We start from the raw sequence: 21,431 nt of genomic DNA on the forward strand, positions 1-21,431 counted from the left end.
TAATGCCAGTTCCCCTACGTTAGACTGTAGGTTCTAGAGGTCAGGGATTATGTCTCTTTTATTCACCACTGTATACCCAGTACCAACACATTTCCTAACACCCAGAAGGTACTCAGTAAATATGGATGAAGAAATGGATAAATGAATGGATGAATGATAATTGTTTTTGTTGACAAGTAGCAATAGCAGGTGTGAAGATCACACACACTTCTGGGAGGAAGTTGTTTGTATTGATAAGAGGCTCAAGAAGAAGCTACACTGTGCTTTTACTGTCCCTAGAACTTGCAAGTTCTCGCTCAGCCTTGTCTGGGGTCTAGGTCTCCCACTACTTAAGCTCTAGGCGTTTTCATGATTTTTTTTTTTTAATTATTTATTTGATTTATTTATTTTTGGCTGCGTTGGGTCTTTGTTGCTGCGCGTGGGCTTTCTCTAGTTGTGGTGAGCGGGGACTACTCTTCGTTGCGGTGCGCGGGGGCTACTCTTTGTTGCAGTGCGTGAGCTTATTGTCGTGGCTTCTCTTGTTGGGGAGCACGGGCTCTAGGCACGCGGGCTTTAGTAGTTGTGGTGCGCGGGCTCAGTAGTTGTGGCGCACGGGCTTAGCTGCTCTGTGGCATGTGGGATCTTCCCGGACCAGGGATCAAACCCGTGTCCCCTGCATTGGCAGGTGGATTCTTAACCACTGCGCCACCAGGGAAGCCCGTTTTCATGATTTTTTAAAAATGGCTGTGACCATACCTGACTTTAATGCAGCATCTGTTTGCCTCCCTTCCAACTTCATCTTCTTAGGAAGGAGACCTTCAAGGGGTGCGGTGACAAACTCTGAACTCATAAAAACTAGCACCCCATTTACTCGTTATGCCCAGAGCCCCATCTTCCCCTGGGCTGCGATAGTGCTGGTAGAGATGGTCTTCGTCTGCATTAATCATTTTCATGAGCTTTGCACTCAACTACACTGGTATTCAGAGAAAAATGCTACCATGACAACTGCCACAACAGATGGTATTTGATCAGTCTCTAAGCTACCAAGGAGATATACAGCAGTGCTTCTGAGGTTTGCATATTTTATGTTATCATGAGACCCAGTCCAGCCTTAATCATGATTGAAATGTGAAGTTTTCCGTTTGCCTCCGATCCCCCCTCCCTTCTCTTTCCAGTTGTTTGCCATTTGTTTTGATTTTCCTTGCTTTGTGCCTGGCCTGTTTGGGGATATATTTCTGGATGTGGGAGACATAGGCTACAACATACATGGTCCATGGAAGTTGCCCTGCAGGTCTGAAGTTTAGAGACTGTCGAGAAGCTATTCAACTTTGGGATGGACAGCCTGGCTGAGAGTGGGAGAAAGGCTTACTTGCAGCCTTTCTCTCTTGGATGTTCATGGACCACACAAGGTTGAGGCCACATACGGCCCCAAACAAAGGGAAACTCTGGGAAGTACATCTTGGTCTTGGTTTGTCCCCTTACTCCGCCCACTCCTCCATCCAGCTCCTTTCTGCTCCCAGGGTCTCCGGTGTTGTGGTCCCCCTTCTCAGCTTCCTGCCTCCACCCCAGCTAGCACTGCAAACTCCAGGAGCTTGATCCCAGAGCTCTTGGACCCATTTCTATGACAACACTACAACAGCCTTCTCACCCAGTGCCCCTCCCCACCCATCAGCAACACTGGAATGTCAGACTTCGCACAGATTTTTTTTCAGCTAATTTTGGAAAGTAGTTTATATTGGCCGCTATGTGTTAATGAACAACTTTCGTTGTATTTACATACTTTGCTGGTGAAGAGTCTTTTCCTTCACTCTGCCTCTCAACTTTAACAGGATTCTCATCTTGCACTGCATGTCTGGATCCCATATGAGCCATGAGCCTCGTTAAAGATGGGCACTAGGACCTCACTGTGCTGTGCTGAGTGCCCCAGGGTCCTGCCACCGTCCTGTCCCCTCCAGGGATGTGGTGGGAGTTTGCAACCTCAGTCGTACTGGAGGACGGATTGTTTACCTGAACAGTATTTATAAGAAAACCTTAAGGTGAATTTGAATCACAAGAGAGCGTGGATCAAAGAAACCTTCTCCTCTTCTGATCTCATTCCAAGTGAAGCGGGAGGTTGGAATCCACATCTGACCCTATGCTGCTTCCCAGCCCCGTGCCCTTCCTGGGGTGCAGATGAAAAGAGTGTGGGTCTCCGCCGCCTTGTCGGGAGTGATTTTTAGCCTTAATGGAACATTATTAAACAGTGGATTTGAAACTTGAGGAATGTTTTTTGAACTCCTCTGTGAGCAGAGAATTCATGGTAGAGGGGAAAAAATTCAAGGCGCTTGATGGGCTTATGAATCGTCTTTTAAATGATGACCCAAGTTCTTACTTTCAGGTTTTACATTTTCTGGGAGTGCAATCTGGCCATCTGGATAGTGTTCCCCGTTTCATCTCCTCTTTAGGAGAAAGCATTCCTAGTGCCCTTAGGTCTCCTCCTTCACCTGATGTAGGGAGATCGTAGTGCTTCCCCTGTTTATATGCTCTGATTCTCCTGGAAATGGACGGGAGTCAGGGGGTGTATGTCGAGTGGCTCTGTGGACCCTAAAGAGAAGGATTATGTAAATGTGGGCTCCTGGACTGGGGGGAGACTCTGGACCAACACTGTCAAGAGAATCGAGCACAGTGCCTGGCACAGAGCAGACATCCGCACAATGATGTTGATTGAGTGATTGAAAGAATCACATCCCTCAGGTTTCTCACCCTTGGCACTGCTGACGTTTGGGGTTGGACAATTCTTTGTTGGGAGGGAACTGTTGTGTGCCTTGGAGGGTGTTTAGCAGCGTCCTTGGCCTCTGCTCACTAGATGTCAGTTCCCCTCAGTGTTGTGACAACCCAAAATGTGGCCAGATGCCCCCTGGGGGGCAAAATCTTCTTCCTTTCCCAGTCTCCCTTACTCAGCAAAGAACTATTGATCAAAATTATGAAATTGGTTGACAGAATGATAGGACTGTAACCAAAATCAACAAGAGAGGAAATATTCTAGGTAACCTGTTTATAATTATTTCTCCCCTTAACAGAATTTAACATTTAAAAAGAAAGCCCCATGGGTGAATTGAAATGTACCAAGGGTAGCCTTGCAAGAAGAAATTGCCATGGACTTTATTTTTTTTAATTTATTATTTATTTATTTATTTATTTATTTATTTTTGGCTTCATTGGGTCTTCATTGCTGCCCGCGGGCTTTCTCTAGTTGCGTCGAGCCAGGGCTACTCTTCGTTGCGGTGCGCGGGCTTCTCATTGAGGTGGCTTCTTTTGTTGTGGAGCACGGGCTCTAGGCGCGCAGGCTTCAGTAGTTGTGGCACGCAGGCTCAGTAGTTGTGGCGCATGGGCTCTAGAATGCAGGCTCAGTAGTTGTGGCACACGGGCTCAGTAGTCGTGGCGCATGGGCTCTCTAGAGTGCAGGCTCAGTAGTTGTGGCGCACGGGCTCAGTAGTTGTGGCACGTGGGCTCTAGAGCGCAGGCTCAGTAGTTGTGGTGCACAGGCTTAGTTGCTCTGCGGCATGTGGGATCTTCCCAGACCAGGGATCGAACCCGTGTCCCCTGCATTGGCAGGCGGATTCTTAACCACTGCACCACAAGGAAAGTCCCACCATGGACTTTAAATGGTGCCACATACGTCAAATGCTCCATAGATGTGACAAGGAAACGTACTTTATGCTCCTTGGAGGGAAAATTCTATAGAATTGCAGTGTTGTAGTAGAGCAGTGCTTTTCTTGAATATGTTGGCAGGTGTCCCTTTTTTTTGTATTTAGTGTCACACTGCCACACTGTTGCTGAAAAACTTAACCTACCCATGTCAGCCCACCTACATGACACTTCCCAGGATAAATATCAATACCAAGTGCACTATTTTTGATTTTGCATTAACAGATTCAGGGGTGGTCAGATTTCTCTTCTCATTTTCTATGGGGTCATAATTGCCAAAGCCTCCCTTCAGAGCCATGTGTAAGATATTATATTAGAAGAAGTAGGGTAGGGTCCTGTATAGCACAGGGTACTGTATTCAGTATCCTGTGATAAACCATAATGGAAAAGAATGTATATATAACTGAATCACTTTGCTGTACAGAGAAATTAACACAATATTGTAAATCAATTATACTTCAATAAAATAAGTTTAAAAAAATAAAAAATAGATAAACAATAAAAACACATACACACCAAAAAAAAAAAATAGGATAGGATTATAGGAAGAGACAAGTGGTAGAAGAGGAATTTTATAAGTTTACTGTGATTTAAACGCTAGTGCCTTTGTGTAGAGGCCACAAATCCTTTTGAGTGGTTCTGGTCTGTTACCACTGTATACAATATCATGAAATAAGGATTGGTATTTTCTCAAAAGCAGGGTTTTGTAATAGAGTGCAATAACATTTAGAGAGATGATTTTTATTACACTTCTACATGGAAGCCGATTGCTCCAAAACACCTTGCACAGGGTCGTCCCAGCCATTCTCTTCCTTCTTCGTCCTCCCCCTCGCCCCCCTTCCCTCCAAGGTGGTAGCACTTGGTTGTCACTGTCAGTCATCCTGCGCTGTAAAGAAGAAAGGAGAGTTTAAAGCCATCTCATTTTTCCTCCCTCTTTGTAAGAAACGATTTTCTGCGATGGTGGCAGGCATAACGTGTAGCATCGGCATTTATTTCGTTTGTAGGAATTGCATTCTACCCCTTTTCTTAGAGATGAAACAGTGTCTCCCAGATGAAGACCCTGGAAGGTGAGCTGTAAGCTGGGAAAGAGATTGGGAACCTGAGCTAAAAAATGTGAGGATGGAGTGACCTCAAGCTCAGGGTTGAGCGGATTCTTTTAGAATGGATGCAGTTTTATTCAGGTGTCCCTGAGCTTAATTTAACGTGTTTGGAAGCTGTGAAGACTGGGAGCAGAGAAGGAGAATGCCAGACATCAGGGGAGGGTGGACATGAACTTCAGGAAGACTGCCTTGGAGCCAGACTGTACTCAAATGAGAGCTCGTAAAATGGAGACACTTCACCCTGTGGCTCTGAAGGAGCCATCAGGATATTGCTTGGGGGAGGGGAGGGAGAAGGGTCACATGTACGCTGTGAAAGAGAGTCATTTATGAGTTCACAACAAACCCCATGGGTCAAATACTGGTTGGAGTTCCTAAGCGTGTGGCTGGAGCCTGGGAAGTCGGGCGGGGGCTGAGGGGTTGCGGAGGTGAGGAAGATCTCCGCTGTGAAATGCAAACCGTGTGAAATCCAAAGTTCCCTGTGCCAAAGTCCAAGGCGGTTTCTCTTATTTTTGGTCACCGTTGACATGAATCGAGCCCGAACAGTTTCCTGTAGACCAAAAAATAATTAGCCCCGACAAGGGAAAGGTCTGAAGGCAAATCAGACCTTTGGGAATGATCTAATTGCTCTTTCCTGAGGGCTGGACGTGAGCTTGCCCTTGGCCGTGCCCTTGGCCGTGGCATCAGCCCTGGAAAGCCCGGGAGGCCTCCCAGACCCTGGTGGGGTCGGGTCCCTTCTGCCACAGAAAACACAGAGGACAGAGAGGTTCGGTGAGTTTGCAGCTCTCCCGTCCTCTGCGATGCCTGCCATCCTGAGAATTTTGTGAGTAAACACTACCCAGGTTCCCACTGAGACGCCCATTCACTCTTTTTATGCTTGACTTCCCACCTCCTCGGGGGCTGGGAAGTCTCTCCCAGCTGCTGGTAGGTGGAAGGGTCTCCTAACCTTGTCCCCACCTCTGTGTTTCTGGCAGCTGCTCAGGTGTTCAGGATAGCACTGGTGACAGTGATCAACACGAGAGCTCCAATTCCACCCTGGTTATTTTTGGCAGCCGTGAGCAATCCAAGGCCTTGACTTTTGGCGCTGTGTGTGGTTGGGATATTAGGTAGCCTTTTCCTGTGCAAGTACAGACAAAGGAGAGTACTGACCTGCATCCATCTATCCATCCGGTGTTTTCATGTCATTTTTTCCTCTTTGAGAACCTTAGCAAATGCACAATGAACCCTCTCTCTGACATAGACTTTTGTTCCTAATAAGAGATGGCTCTGGAGAAGACTGAACATTTATTGAGTGTATATTGTTGTGTTTTTTTTCCCCCCCCTAGATTGAAAACATAGATGCCTGCTTGAATTTCCTGGCAGCTAAGGGAATAAACATCCAGGGGCTGTCTGCAGAAGGTGAGTCTGAGCACTTGTCATAAAGCTGCCCTTTCATCATTCGAAATGCCCACCTGTTACTTATTGATGACATTTTTAGCGTTAAGCCAAGGGGTGCTGGTGGGCTTTTCCGGTTTTGTCTCTTTCTGGCTTTGAGGCCACTCAATGCTTGTCTACACTTGAGGATGCCAACTTTTTGACAACCTAAAGAATCTCTCTGAGAGTGCCAATCCAACCGTGCCAGCCTTGTCGACAAGACACGGAGGGAGCAGTAAAGACGGAGCTGCTTCTCTTTGAGAAGGGCTTCATCAAACAACACCGATTTGATTCACGCGACCGGCAATGTAGTTAATTATCAAGCCAAGCCTTATCTGTGGGAGAGAGAACACTTAACCACAGAGCATATTTAAACTGTGCAAGTTCCCAGGGAAAAATGCCTAATCCTTATCTCTTAATTTTATTAGAAGAAGCAGCACTTTTCCTAGCTCCCCCCCCAAAAAAGCACGTGATTTATTAATGAGGTGCTCCATTTTGACATCGTGATTAGTTTTTAATTAACTCCAATTTGGTGGCTAATTAGCACATTAGCGTTTGCTGGTGGTTCGCTGTTCATTAGGTGTTGGTCTGGAGATGGCCGGTCTGAATTCTTAGCCTCCTCGGGCAACAGCTCACTCTGGAAACTTGCTCTGTCTCTCTCCTGTTTGTAAATACAAGCAGCTGCTAGCTCCAGAGCAGCCATAGGCCCCAGTATCCTCCCAAACTCATTAGGCTGCACCTCCTCCAGTTTTCCCAGAACAGGTAGAGCAGTGTGGGCCTCAGATGACACCACCTTTCCCTATCCTGATCGCGTTTTGCAGAGTTGCTGGTTAGCATTGACTCTGGTAGTTAGGGTTGGGGAGGCGGGGAGCGTTGCGGAAGGACGCAGCCCAGTGGAGCGTAAGTTTGCAAGCGTGATCCTTTGGGGGCCTGTTCCTTGCCTTTGCTCTGCTGTGTGGTGAAAGCTTGGTTTTCCTGGCTGTGTTTCTGGGCTGTAGTCTCTTCCAGTGTTGCAGGTGGGCGGCCGCTATTGGTGTCTCATGTCTGCACGGAATTCCCCAAGTGGGACCTCTAACAGGCTGGGGCTGCCCCGGGTCAGACACGGTCACACTGCTTCCAGAGGTCTCTGAGGCAGCTTTCGGTGGTCAGCCTTAATGTCAGCTCTGAGAGAAGGGTCCGTGGAGGATTCCTTTGCTCTGGGCTATGGGCCCTCCTCCAGGGGGGATGAGATCTAGGCTGAATGGCATGTGGCATGCGCATCGCTGGGGCGTGAGGGGTTGGTGTTGGTGTTTCCATGGAGAGGTAGGGAGATGCAAATTTCTATTCCAAGGAGCACATTGCTTCCTCCTGGTAGAGAGTTCTCTTGCTGGTGGAGGTGGCAGGCACACATTCCTCCTAGGTCCTGGGCATGATTGGATCCCGGGCCTGTGCACCCCACCCACAGCAGAGCACCAGCAGGGGCGTCTCTTCTACAAGTCATGCTTAGCAGAACGGGCTCCAGGGGATGCAGACCCTGTAGGCCAGCTTCATCTCATGTGGCCTGGAGGTGACCCTGGCCACCCCGCCATCTATCTACCCATTGTCCTGCCTTCTGCCTGTCCTGTCTCTCCCCTGCCCCATCTTCTCTATACCTTAAGGCATAGAGAATCTACTCAACAAATATTTGTTGAATGAATAAGTACCAACTGTGCTTTTAAGGCTTTTATCTGCATCAGCTCCAGCTCTCACAACTGACGTTGGAATTTATAATATGCTGAGTTTACAGATGAGGAAATTGTCCCTGAAATAAGTTATGAAGCCCGCGGTGAGTGAGTGGCAGGGCCAGGATTGGAACCCAGGTCTGTGTGACTTCGGAGCTCCTGTTCACGGTGTCTTTGGGGAAGGCAGATGGATAAAATGTGGGCGTGCCATGTACGGGTGAGAGAAATCAAAAAAGATCTAGAACCTTTGTTGGCTGGAACGCTGTCTCGGAAGATGCTGGGCAGCCCGTGAAGGCATATCGTGCAGACAGACTCAGCCCCAGCCCCCTGGTCGATGGTGGGATGTGGCCCTTGTGAGTCTGAGCAGAGAAGAGCAGACTGGAACCAGTGTGTTGAGGAATCAGTCAGTGGGGTATAACCATGAAGTAAATTTTTCAGTAACTGCCCACACCTGTGCTATGTTGACCCCCATCTTTCCTGCTTGGTTGAGACTCATTTAACGATATCTGGGCCAGAACCCATTCTCTTCAGCCGTGTGCAGTTATTAGAACAAATTTATGTCAATACTTAAGACTCAGCCTTGTTCATTTTTAAACTTCAGTCTCAGACTCAAAGCTCTTTTCCCCGGTGCCCCTCCGTGCAGGTGGCTTTGGAAGGTTGAGGGAGGCTGGGGGATGTGATGACTTGATTTCCTTTCCCTTCCCTCGTTCCTGTGCCTGAGCCTCCAGGATTGGGGCAGCAGCAGAGGCAGCAGAGTTCTGCTGGTGGTGAAGTTGCTGCCCTCCTCTTGGTGGGCCATCATTTCTACTGTCCCCAGTGGGGGTCTCTGCATGCCCTGCTGACCGGCACTCACTCCCATGCTGCTCCCAGGGCCTCGGTAGTCTCTTGTGAGATTTGACCACTCCTCCAGCTCACCCCCAGCTGGTAGAAGTCACATTCCATCCCCCTGATTCAGGCGTCTCTTCGTCCCCACACTAAGGTGGTCCTGGTAAGGCCGTAGGCCTCAGTCTCACAATCCCTGCGTTACCCACCATAGAGCAGCAGGAATGTGTGGGCTCTGTCTTCCACTTGTAGTGATGGAACAGGCCTCCTGTCACCTGGAAGTCCCCACCATACAATCTCTCTCCAGCTCTTTCCCCTCAGCTTAGGTGGCAAACAGGCAGATCTGCCAGGTCCCTGCTAAGCAGGTGTCCCAGCTGGGCACTAGAACACCAGCACCACCACCTGGAGTGATTCTCTTGAAGCCTCTACTCCCTCGACTTCAGGGAGTGCAAGGACCCCACTGTCTTGCTCCTTGGTGAGGGGAGGAGATATCCTGTCTCTGTGATCATCAATCATGACCACCCACGCCCACCCTCAATGACATTCTCTCATCTGGATCTTCTTATACTGATTTTGGGCACGGTGGGTAGAGGCTGGTGATGATGGTCTTTGGTTGTAAGACTGATTCTGGACTAGTGCAGTCTTGTGGGAGGGTGACTGGTCCCAACTTCTGTCAATTCCTTGAACTTACAAAGCAAGGGTACTTAGAGCCTGTTTTCCTCAAATGGGCCTTATTCACAATTTCAGGGCTACAGGAAGTACCTCCATTTGACATACTGTTAAGTTATAGGAGTGGAAATCATGTATCGAGGACCCACCAGGTACAGTCCCTGGGCTAAGTGTTATACACATTTTAGTTTATATCCTATTTAATCCCCCACAGCAACCTTCCGAGATCAGTATTCGTATTACCCCATCTTACAGATGAGGAGACTACGGCCCAAAGAGATGGTTCCATGTGGCAAAAGGGAGGCCTACAGAGTCAGCAGTGGTCAAGCTACTCAAATCTGCTGATTCAAGTCCTGGTATTTTATACTGCTCACCACTGTCTACACTTCTAACCACCCCCATAACTGCTAGAAAATCATTATAGTGTTTAAAGAAATCATGTAATTTTAATGCTATTTGTTTTCCTTTTGAAGATGATTGATTGCCCTGAGGCTCCTCCTCTGATTTAAAAAAAAAAAAAAAAATCAGTGGTTGGAAAGCCTCATAGGCACATCTCCACCCTTTCCCAGTGACTAAAGCCAGGTTTGGAACCCGGGAGGGTGTGTGCACCTGTCCTTGAAGCATCTCAGCAGCTCAGGCCCTGCCCTGGCCTGCCTGCAAGAGAGCCACAGGGAGCCTTTGTTCCAGGGCACAGACAGCTGATGCCTGCGAGCAGGGGCTGCAGGCCCAGGTGAGGCCCGTGGAGATGCTGCTGGTTTGGGGCTTTTCCTGTCCCCTGCGTGTTCCCCAAGATCGGACCCATCCGCTTGCTCCTGGAGACTTGCCAGAGTCCTGTGAGCTTGGGCCTCAGCCTTCCCCAGGGTGATTTTTTAGATCACTTCAACCCCTCACTCCACCTGTCACAACCATCTGTAAACCTGTTCCTGTGAGGAGGAATGGCCTTTATCCCTGGGAGTTTTGAGAACACCTGGGGTTTGTGCTACCTGGCCCTGAGCCCATCCTCCCGTAATGGGGAAGCGGAGGTCTGGAGGTGAAGACATATCCTATTTAGTTAAGCACGCATTTGCCGGGCACATCCTATATGCCAGGCACAGTGCTAGGCACCGGGGTACACGGAAAGTCACGTCAGTCATACAAAACTAGCTTTAAATTCCAATTAATAAGAGAGCTGTGCTGGTGGTATGTACAGGATCCAGTGGTGCCCAAAGAAGGCTACGATCAGCTCTGCCTGGGACAGGCAGGGGCTTCTCAGAGACGGTGATGTTTCTCCTGGGTTTTACAAGTTGAATAGGCTTTCAACAATCGGAAAAGGAAGGTGAAGGGAAATTTAGATAGAAGTTGGGGCATAGGTAATATGATGGGAACAAAGGACTAGCTTTTTATCCGTCTTGCAGGTTGGAGAAACAGAGGCAGGAAGATGCTTCCAGGTGACTCTAACAGGGAGTATATGCTTTAGGAGTGAAATCGGTTGCTGACTTGATTAGTTCAGACCTGGGTTTGCTGCCCTGATGGCCAGAGACCTGATGCTGAGCTTTCTCCTCCTTTCATCCTGAGCCAGAAAGCAGGAGGTTTTTCTGGACCGTTAGGGTAAAAGCAACACGTAGATTGTCTCCATCTCCTCCTACCCACGTCACCTGAGTTTGGCGGTGAGTGGGGCCATTTCTCTCCTTCACCAGCAGGGGGCCCTGTTGGCTCTGTTCCCACCCCTTCATCCACTTCCCCTGTGGGCAGAGTCGCTGAGGGGCTTTGCTGAGCAGTACACAGAAGGGCTGCCAGAGTGGGGTGGAAAGTTACATGCTGAATGTGGGTGATGTAGACGGCCCAGCTGGAGGAGTAATGCCACAGAATCCACAGTCCCAAACCAGCTGGGTGACCTTACACCATGGCTTAAGGGGATTGAATAAGAATTCTGAGACTGCGGTCTGAGGCAGCCCTCCCTTTGGCTCCCAATCCCTTTCCTACAAAGCAGGTTTTTTTGTATTCGATTATTCCAATGATTGTGCCTTACTAAAGCAGGCCTGAGGTTTCTTTTAAACAATGTTGAAAGAAAATAACTCTATTATCCTCCCTTCTTGCCGAACATCCCCCTAAAGCATCCATGCAGATTAGCGCCAGCCAGTAGGTATGGAGATCAGTCAGAACCCAAGGAGGTTCAGAATGAACGCCATACTGAATTCTAGTGGAAATTGGACTATGGCCCGTGTAGTTTATTCTTCAGTTTACATGGGGGCAGCCATAGGAGAGAAAGAAGAATAGGGTTCTCCTGCTGGTTTAGATACCAGCCTAGCTCATGTCTCCTTGAACAAGCCATATGTCTCTAGGTCTACAGTTATTTCCTTCTCTACAAATCAGGAGGGTGAGGATAGTTGATCAGAAACAGAATGATGTTCTTTTTCCAAAGCCTCGGGAAATGTCATGAGGGGAACATTTTTGTGGGCTGGTGGATTTTGTTTTTAGACAGCCTGTGGAGCCAACTTACCAGGCCTCGTGGCACACAGAAAAATGCCATTTGGAAATAGGAAGAGAACACAATTCTAGCTATTTTGGACCACCCATGGCATAAACTGTGTGGCTCGATCCCAAACAGAGCATTCACCACGCTTGAGTCCTGTGTTCTGAAAAGAAAATGAAACAGTCCAAACGTCCGCCAACTAGTGAATGGATAAAATGTAGTCTATCCATGTAATGGGATAATACCCAGCAATATAAAGAAACAAACTAGTGATAACGCTCTCACCTGGATGAACCTTAAAAACATCACGCTCCGTGGAAGAAGCCAGATGCAAAAGACTGCACATCCCATGATTGCCATTTATGGGGAAATGCCCAGAATAGGCAGATCAATAGAAACAACAGATTAGAGGTTGCCTGGGGGAATGGGTTTGGGAATTGACTGCAGATGAGCACTTTTTAGGGTGATGGAAATATTCTAAAACTAGAATTTACTAAACTTACTAAAAATCATCACACACTTGACTTTATGGATATAAACTATATCTCAGTAGAGCTGGTTTGTTTGTTTGTTTGTTTTAAAAAGATGACCATTGAGTTTTCTGTAAAATGAGATTATCATGGTTGATTTTCTTTTTGACGCCTGTGACTGTGGCCTGGAGGGGATGTGCAGGAAGAAGGGCTTCTTAGTCTTCTCGTAGTTGAAGAGCTCTGTGCTGAGTTCTGAGGGGGCCGCAGGTACAACGACGGTATTTTCTGAACCAAAAAGGGAAATACAGAGTCAGGCCATGTCCTAGGTGCGTTGCCCTTATTTTCTCATTAATCCTCTGTTAATTCTCATAGCATCCCTGTGGGGAAGGTGTGGCATACATATGCCAGTTTTAAAGAAGAAAACTGAGGCTCAGAGAGGTTGACTCTTGGAAAAACTTTGAAGTCCATAAATGATGGACTAGAGAGATTCAAACCCAAGGCTCTGTGGCTCTAACAATCAGTGATCTTTATAATAAAAATGCTTCCTCCTAAGAAAAAGCGTATTTATGGGAGCACTGTGCTGTATCACAAATAAAAAGATGTTTTCAGGAATAACAGAACAGTTATGAACAATAAATGACTGAACATCCACAGCAGGGAGAGAATATGACAGAGCCAGCTCCATCCATCTGCCCTGGGCTGGGCAGGTAGGTTAAGGGGGTCCCGATGTGGATATGCCTGCTTTTTGCAGGGGGCAACCCCTGAGCCCTTGGATATGCTGAATTGCTAGTTCTTCCCTTCTTTGTTTTTCTTGCATGGTTTTTTAAAAATGTATTATGGGATATTTGACACATCCCATAATACAAGAATACTTCTAGAAGGAGAATAAAGAATACTTACATGACCATGAGCTAACTTAAATAAAACATTATCTGGTGTGCTTTTCAATACACGACCCATGATGGGTATGTAAGTAAGCCTGGTTACACCATGTTGGGAGCCTGGGCTTTGAGCTGGAAAAACCTCGATTCAGATCCCAGCTCCAGCATTTATTACCTTGGAGAGGTTGCAGGCCTTTCTGAGCCTCCCTTAAGTAAAAGGGAGATAATAGGCCTCATTTTCCAGGTTGTAGGGATTAAACGGGATCATGTATGTAAAAAGCTTCTCTTGATATATACTAATTAGTAGTAGCTCTATAAAAGGCACTAAAATCTTACATAGATTTCATCTGTCATGATTATAGCTCTGTTTGCACCCTTCAAGGGATTCAATTTTGAGGGGAAATTGCTTTCCCGAGTTCCTTAACAGGTCGTCACCTGCACGCCAGCTCTTGATTCTGTCCTGCCTCCCGTCACCGTCCAGCCGAGGGCCCAGGGGTGTGTCCCTTTACCCTCCATCTGCCCATGAGGAAGATGCCCATCTTAAAGAAGAACACTGAGACTCAGAGGTTGAATCTTACAAAAACTCAATCTATAAACTGAATCATCCCAGCCAAGCCTCACACTCTGTGACATTGGTGTCCTTGTCAGAACATTTAGAAGCAGAAGCGGAACGGGCCGCAGGTGTGTTCTCCTCTGATTTCCTTAGGATGGAGAAGGAAGCAGAGCTGAAGGGTTAAAGCTGAGCCACCCAAAGAAACTGGGGGACTTTCCCACATCTGGGGAAACTTTCTGTGCTCCCTGCATTGCACACAGTGGTTTACGAGCATCTTGACTTGTCCAAGTCAGCCCTGGCTTACACCTGTTTTCCTAATGTAATCAAGAACTTCTCCCTCCCACTCTCAAAAATGATGTAATTTGCATGATAAATTATAAGGTCACATGGTAAAAACCATAATTTTTAAGGCATGAAACCGGAACTGCATGGGAATCTCCTACAGGATTCTGAGGCTGCTGTGGTCATACAGTAACCAAGACCAGTGAAGGACGTGACTGTTTACAGTTGTGCTTTCACACCTCTGCTCTGGTTTGATCTGCAAAACAACCCTGTGTGATGGGGCAAGCTGTGTCAATATTGTCATTTGAGGCCCAGAGAGATTAAGTGACTTGTCCAGGGTTGCACAGCTAGTAAGTGGTAGAGTACAGACTGCAACTCACGGCTTTGGTTTTCCGAAAGCTGGGCTCCTGACGGTTTTGTCCCACAATCAGCACATGCTAGCTTCCAAAGCAGAGGGTGAAAGTTGGATTTTAGTAGTTTGTACTGTCAGTTTCTTCAGAGGCTGGAAAGAGGAACTCTCCAACAGGAAGTAATTCAGCCTGACCTAATCAGCAGGATCACACCCCAGGGCACTGACAGGCTTGCAGGGAATGGGGCTTGTTTCTGAAAGAACCCCATTCATGCCTTCTGCCCCTCAACTGGTCCTTGGAGGAAACTCTGGTTCCTTTGTCAGCATCCTCTTGCCCAGCCTGGGGCTAACCTGGAGGTGTGTGTTACCCACACAGGGGAGGGGGGCTTCCCTTCCTCCAACCCCACTCCCTCTAACCCCCTTGCCAGTTCAGAAAAAGAAATTCTGCCTAAGGGTAGAAGCAAAGCAGAGGGAGCCCCTAGGTTCCTTCTTCTCTGTCCCCCATGCTGGGTGGCCCTATTACTTTACCCTCAGGGTCAGTTTAGACCCTGGCCATCAGCATCTGGTCTTAAAAGAACTGCAGAAAAGAGGGATTGCCCAAGGGGAAACACCCTTGCATCCACAGTCTCTGCCTGTGAATAAATATTTTATTCCTTCTCTGCAGCGCTTAATGCATGGCTCGAGGCAAATGCGTTTTTTAACATCGGAAAAATTACGTCTGGAATAAAAAATTTTCTTAGCCCCACTCTGCACAGATTTCTTTTAATATAGGAGAATTTTTGTGTGAGTTCTTTATGGAAACAACCCCTATCTCCTATTCCCACGCCCACCCCAAGTTCAAGTTATTTATTCAACGGGCAAGAGAGACACAGAGCCGTCTGAGGGCAGGATGATTGGGCAAAGCAGGGCGAGGGTTTTGGAGTGGGTCGGCAGCCACTGGCTCACTCCGGGTGGCTTGAAGCGCAGAGCACGGATTGGGCAGGGCCGCGTTGAGACTGGTGAGTTTCCCGTGGTGCCTCTGTCCCTGGACGGCTTGCTCTGTGTCCTGAACAAGCACAGTCTTGCTCGGGACTCTGTCTTTTTCGGTTGTGTCCTTCCTGAGAATTTCCCCCTGGCACTCACCAGACATCCCAGTTGCTGCTTGCCTCGGGTATCCACTCTAATCCCAGTGGGGAGAATCAACTAATTTCTTTGTGGTTTAGGCCTGATTTTAATTGACTGGGACACCAATTAAGTGTTCAGGAAATCTGTCATATCCTAGAGGGATTAAAACTCGTGCGAGGGCTGAAGCAGCCTCTTGAAAGAGTGCGAGACAGGGCTCCCCAGAAAGGCTTCCTCCTCTAACCAGAGCCTCTTCACTGTCTTGCAGAGATCAGGAATGGAAACCTCAAGGCCATTCTAGGCCTCTTCTTCAGCCTCTCCCGGTACAAGCAGCAGCAGCAGCCCCAGAAGCCGCACCTCCCCTCGCCACTGCTGCCCTCCGTGTCCCCGGCGGCCGGGGCCCCCTCCCAGTGCCAGGCTGGCGCTCCTCAGCAACAGGTGCCCGCCGCTCCCCAAGCCCCGTGCCAGCCTCACCAGCCAGCGCCGCACCAGCCGTCCAAAGCACAAGCTGAGATGCAGTCCAGGTGGGCTCTCCTCGCCAAATGATACTTCTGCTTTTTTTTCAGGGGTCTTCTGCCCCACTGACCACATTCTAGCCTGTGCCGGACGTGTGTGTCATTTGCGCTTCTTCGGTGCTGAGAACTGCCGGTAGTTAGTGGGGAATTAGCGTGACCTTGAAATGGATGTGCCTGGCGGAGATGTGTACTTTTATAGATCAGAATCGCCAGCAGCCAGAGCTAATTAGCGGCTCCTGCCTGAACTCTGGCCTATTACCCACGCACACGTTCCTAGGCAATCAACAGCCCCTAAAATAGACTTCAAATTTCTTTTGCGTGTCTGCCTACAAGCTGGGTGTTCAGTGTTATATGTGCAAGTAATTTCCCTTAGTGGAGGCAAAAGTTCTCCAGCAGATGCCTCTGCTTTGCCAGAAGAGAAATACTGAGAACATAGAAGAAAGATGGCCAGTGGATTTTAGCAGGGAAAAAGGCATTCCCCCTTCCCTGAGGGGGCCGGCATCCCCTCATGGGGAGCAGTTACCGTTAAATGTGACTGACTTTTGTTGACCTTAGAGACCGGGTAGCAGTGTCAGCTGTGGCCCTCTGCTTTTTGGATTAGGACCTAGATTTTGTTTGTTGTTTCCAGAGGGACCCACGCTTGCCAGAGGGACTCGCCACAGAATGATAACGCTAGCAGAACGCTGGGGCAGTTACCATCTACTCTGTTACAGTGTATAGATGCATTCCTAAACAGGTGATCTGCAGAAGATCACCTCGTGAAACATTTGTTTTCATGACAAAAGAAGGAGGAGATTAGGAACTAGAAAGTTTTTGACTCATAGTAAAGTTCTGGAGAAAAGTCCACCATAATTTCTTTTTTTTTTTTAAGCCATAAACCTTTAGCTATCAAACCTAAAGGCCACTGATCGAATTGACTGCTTGATTTCATTGAACATATGCTAAAGAGTAATGGCTTTTTCTTTCCAGTTCCCCGAAGCACCAGCATTAATAATCGTAGGTTTTCTCACACACAGTCATACCCTTAGTAGGCCATTGTAGTTAGGCAAAGCACAAAGTGGTTCAAACAAAGCAGCTGCCTTATAGATGGTTACAGCTTTTTTTCCGCAGGAGAAGCGCTGTTTCCCAATTGTGATGGTGTTAAAACCAGCACTGATAGATGTGATATAAATCGGAGCCCCTAACTGATTATCTAATTATATCCAGTCCCCATTATGGAAATGTGTGGGCTAGTAGGAAAGCCTGCACTAGCAGTGAGGAACAGGCACCCAGGCAGCCAGCCTCTGCACCTTTGCCTTGAAGAACCACCTGGGCGGGAGCCATTCTCTGCTCGGAGATCCCCGATGGACCTGGATGATTAAATGATCAGGACATCATTTCCCACACTGCATTTTGCAGAGTGCTTATTCCCTGGATGGTAACATGCAGGGGAAGGGTTCTATGGGGGAAAAAATTGGGAAATCCTCTGGGTTAAGTTGTGTAACTGTTACTGCAGGGTCTACTCAGATCCTTGAATCGGCCAATATGCATTCATTTATCCAGTTAGTGTTTGAATGCCTTCTGTGTGCCTGGCACTGTCCTAGGCACTGGGGGGCTCAAGGGTGAATGAGATAGCTAAGGTGCCTGCTCTCTACTTTCTACTGGAGGAGGGCAGGCAAACAAAAGGGGAAGAGAAATATCCGATGGTGGTAGTACAATAAGATAATGGGATCAGAGGGACCTGGTTGATAATTTAGGTTGGGTTGATGGGAGGCTTTCTCTGAGGACATGACACCAAAGTAGAAATATGAATGACAGGGAGCTGTCCATGCGGGTGTAGAATAGATCAGGTAGCGGGAGCAGCCGGTGCAAAGGCCCTGTGGTAGGGGTAAGCTTGGCAGCTTGGAGGAGCAGAAAGAAGGCTAGTGTGGCTGGAGTTCAGTGGGTGAAGGGGGTGTGAAGTGAAAGGCAGCCTATAAGCAAAGAGGGCTGACCGGTGGCCCCTAGAGTTCTGTAGTCCCATGGCCCTTGAAGTGAGGTCACAGTGATGGCTCTACAAGCTAAAGAGTGGATATTTCATTCTAAAGGTATCAAGCCATTGGAGAGTCTTGAGCAGGAGAGAGACTTGATTTGATTTACAGTTTTTTTTGTTTGTTTGTTTTTTTAGTCACTTTTGTTCCTCTCTGGAGAATAAGACTGTGGGAGGGTCAAGAATAGAAGGAAAGACCCTAGCTAAGAGGCTTCCGTGGTCCTCTAGATGACAGTGGCTTCGATCAAGGTGGTAGAGCAAACATGGAGATGGACCAGTTCAGGATATTTTGGAGGATGAGCCAACAGAACTACTATCTAGTAGATTGACTGTCTAGAGTGAGGGAGAGAGGAATTGATAGTAGATGGACTATCTAGAGTGAGGGAGAGAGGAATCACAGATAAAGCCGAGATTTCTGGCTTGAGCGTTTAGGAAAATGGTGGCATTTCTTGAGATAAGGAAGCCGGGGGGCGGGGGGTGGTTAGGGTTGGGGGAGGAACACATGTGTACTGGGAATCTTCAGAAGGCAGCGTAGAAAGCATTCTCAAACTGAGCCACAGAACTCTTATTTTATAGAGCATCTCATTGCATAGGGTTCCAAGGAACATGTGTTGAGAAACACTGGGCTTTTGTCACTGAGCTATGCTAGCCTGAGGCATCCATTTCCATAGTAAGCATTTGTCTTCTCAGAAGAACCAGATGGTGACTTCCCTGGTGGCGCAGAGGTTGAGAATCTGCCTGCCAATGCAGGGGACATGGGTTCGAGCCCTGGTCCGGGAAGATCCCACATGCTGCAGAGCAACTAAGCCCATGCACCACAACTACTGAGCCCATGTGCCACAACTACTGAAGCCCACGTGCCTAGAGCCTGTGCTCTGCAACAAGAGAAGCCACTGCAATGAGAAGCCCGTGCACCACAACAAAGAGTAGCTCCTGCTTGCTGCAACTAGAGAAAGCCCTCGTGCAGCAACGAAGACCCAACACAGCCAAAAATTAATTAATTAATTAAAATCGTAAAAAAAAAAAGAACCAGATGTTACAGTCAGGACACCCATCTCCCAGTAAGAAAAAACATCCTACTATTAATAAACGCTTTACCTAGGGGGACTTCCCTGGCAGTCCAGTGGTTGAGACTGACTCTGCTCTTCTACTGCAGGGGGCAGGGGTTCCATCCCTGGATGGGAAACTAGGACCCTGCATGCCACGCGAGGTAGCCAGAAATTTTTAAAAATAAAAAATAAATGCTTTACCTAAAGACGAGCCAAACTCACTTAAGCCAGGTTTTTATATCCATTTTTTCCAGAGTAGTTCCTGCCATCATGGCCCCCTGACCCTGCAATGTGGTGACACAAACTGGCTCTGGAGTTGCTGTATGTCCTCATTCATCCCTTATTTGGCCCATATTGGGTTACTTTCGCAGATGATTTGTTTTATCCACTATATACTGATAGTTTCTAATTTTACTTCCAGAGGATAATCTTGTTCTCAAGTTCTAGAGATGTGATACCCCATGCTCATGCTCTGGCTGTAAATTTAAGAGTAGTAAAATCACTTCCCTGGCTTTGTTTCATTGTATTTCTATCCCCAAATTCTGACTTCGATAACCAAAGTCCCAAGGATAATGGTTCAGACCCTTGATCATTAACGTCAAATGTTGATGCAACCCCCAAATACCAGGTTTGTGTTGATCCTTCATTAGAACTCTGCCAGATACAAACATGCCTAAATACAGTACCTCTCAGGATAGCAAATACTAAAACTTTACAGCTTTTCCGTAGTGTTTGTTAATAAGAGAGTTGTGGAAGCTGAGCAAGGAAATTTGAGATATCGGCATGAAGGAATCACAGCAACTCCTCTGTGATGGCCGCCGAATGGAGACTCGCTTTTACCTGCAGCTCTTCTCATTAATTTACGTGATGGCTGAGAACTTGATCCATATTTCACCTCATGAAATTCCTCTCCATCTGTGTCTACCTTACATATTATCAATATTTAGCTTTCTAGAAAAAAATCCAAACAATTACTTTTTTTAATTCATTCACTTCTGTCTCTTCCTTCACTTCCTAAGTTTAATGACACTAACATTGTATTTCTCACCTCATATCCTTTTACGAATGTGGCATAAGATGTATGGATGCAAGAAAGATAAATATTTCTGTCTTTCATAAGGCAGTAAATAAGTTTAACCTTTTATTAAGTCCAACCATGATTCTTCATATTCATAAATTTATGGTTCAAAGCCCAGAATGTAGCAAGTTTGGAAGACTTGAAATGATCATTGCTTATACCATGGAGAGGAAAAATTCCCAAGACCAGCAAAACTTGAAAACATCTCCACCCTTGTTTAGGGTCAACTTTATGGGCTATTCAGGACATTCATCGAAAAACCACCCTGGTAGAACAAGCATGCAAAATAGAAACATCTGAATACTTTAGAACGTTACAAAGTTTACTTGTCCGAGACCCCTGGCTTCAGTGTCATTGTGGAAGAAGGCCTTATAGTGACTGATACCAGAAAAGAGATTTGGAGTTAAGAAAAAAAAAAGAAAACCACAAAAGTTCTTAGATAATCTCGATAGCAATTTCTTCATGTTGGAAATTTATCAAATCAGACCTAGAAAGAAGGCTGCATATTGTAGAAAAAGCGGGCAGAGGGAAACCCAGGGGCATTCGCATTATCACAGGACTCCTGTTATTTATTTGTGTGTCTAATGCATCTTCTCTCCCCTCACTCATCTCTTCCACTTTTTTCTTTCCTATCATGCAGTGCATCTTCCAAGGACTCATCACAAAGCAAAATCATCCGCTTCACTCTGGGTCAGAAAAAGATCTCTAGGTTAGACTTTCTCCGCGTCCCGCGAAGCATGGTTTCAACCCAGCCCCTCGTTCCTTTTGTTCTGGCTGCGTTTCCTTTTGGTCCCCCTCCCCATGTCATGTTTGCAGTTTGGGAAAACCAAACATGCTTTGGCTGATGACCCAGTGTTGGAGAGTTGAGAGTGGCCATGGGGTTGTTGAAGGGGTGTGTGTGTGTGTGTGTGTGTGATCTGTAAGTGAGGTTGAGTTGTACGTATTGTTTCTGCATTTCATTGATTTTTTTGTCTTTGATTGCTTGGACATCAAAGTCCATTCTGATTTAGAGAGGTGAGTTTGTAGGTGGTTTTCCATAGTAGTTTTATGATGAGTTTGGCTCCCTGCTCTGTCCTGGCCCTGATCCCACCTCACCTGCATCTCATTTATGTGTGTTATGCTTTTTGTTATTGGTGCTGTCATTAAAATTACTAATGTGGGATTGGTTTTCTCTTGAGTTTTAAAGACCTGAAGCATGAATCCAGTTGTTCAGAGGAGACAAGGCAATAAGGCAATGTGTCATTTTTATTTCTGGGTGCTCTTGTGTACCATGTGTACCATGGGCAGATCACCTCAGTTCCCTGAAAATAAAAATTAGGGCTGCTT

At 47.1% G+C, this 21,431-nt stretch overlaps 1 protein-coding gene across 14 annotated transcripts in view; it reads left to right on the plus strand.

The window, feature by feature from the left end:
* The window catches only part of NAV2 (neuron navigator 2), a 761,975-nt gene that overhangs the window by 507,014 nt on the left and 233,530 nt on the right, over positions 1–21,431 (plus strand). For 11 of the 14 annotated variants that reach the window (XR_014267924.1, XR_014267925.1, XR_014267926.1 and 8 more), the window contains exons 4-6: positions 6,089–6,161; positions 15,724–15,979; positions 20,746–20,814. Coding sequence is in view for 4 of the 14 variants with exons in the window: in XM_082476567.1 (XP_082332693.1) it covers positions 6,089–6,161; positions 15,724–15,979; positions 20,746–20,814 (398 nt within the window). In the remaining 10 variants the exon portion in view is untranslated. The remainder of the gene's footprint in view (positions 1–6,088; positions 6,162–15,723; positions 15,980–20,745; positions 20,815–21,431) is intronic. The other 3 variants (XR_014267931.1, XM_082476565.1, XM_082476568.1) reach the window with 1 other exon arrangement.

This window comes from Balaenoptera physalus, assembly GCF_965194825.1.
Source record: "Balaenoptera physalus genome assembly, chromosome: 10".
Taxonomy (NCBI): domain Eukaryota; kingdom Metazoa; phylum Chordata; class Mammalia; order Artiodactyla; family Balaenopteridae; genus Balaenoptera; species Balaenoptera physalus.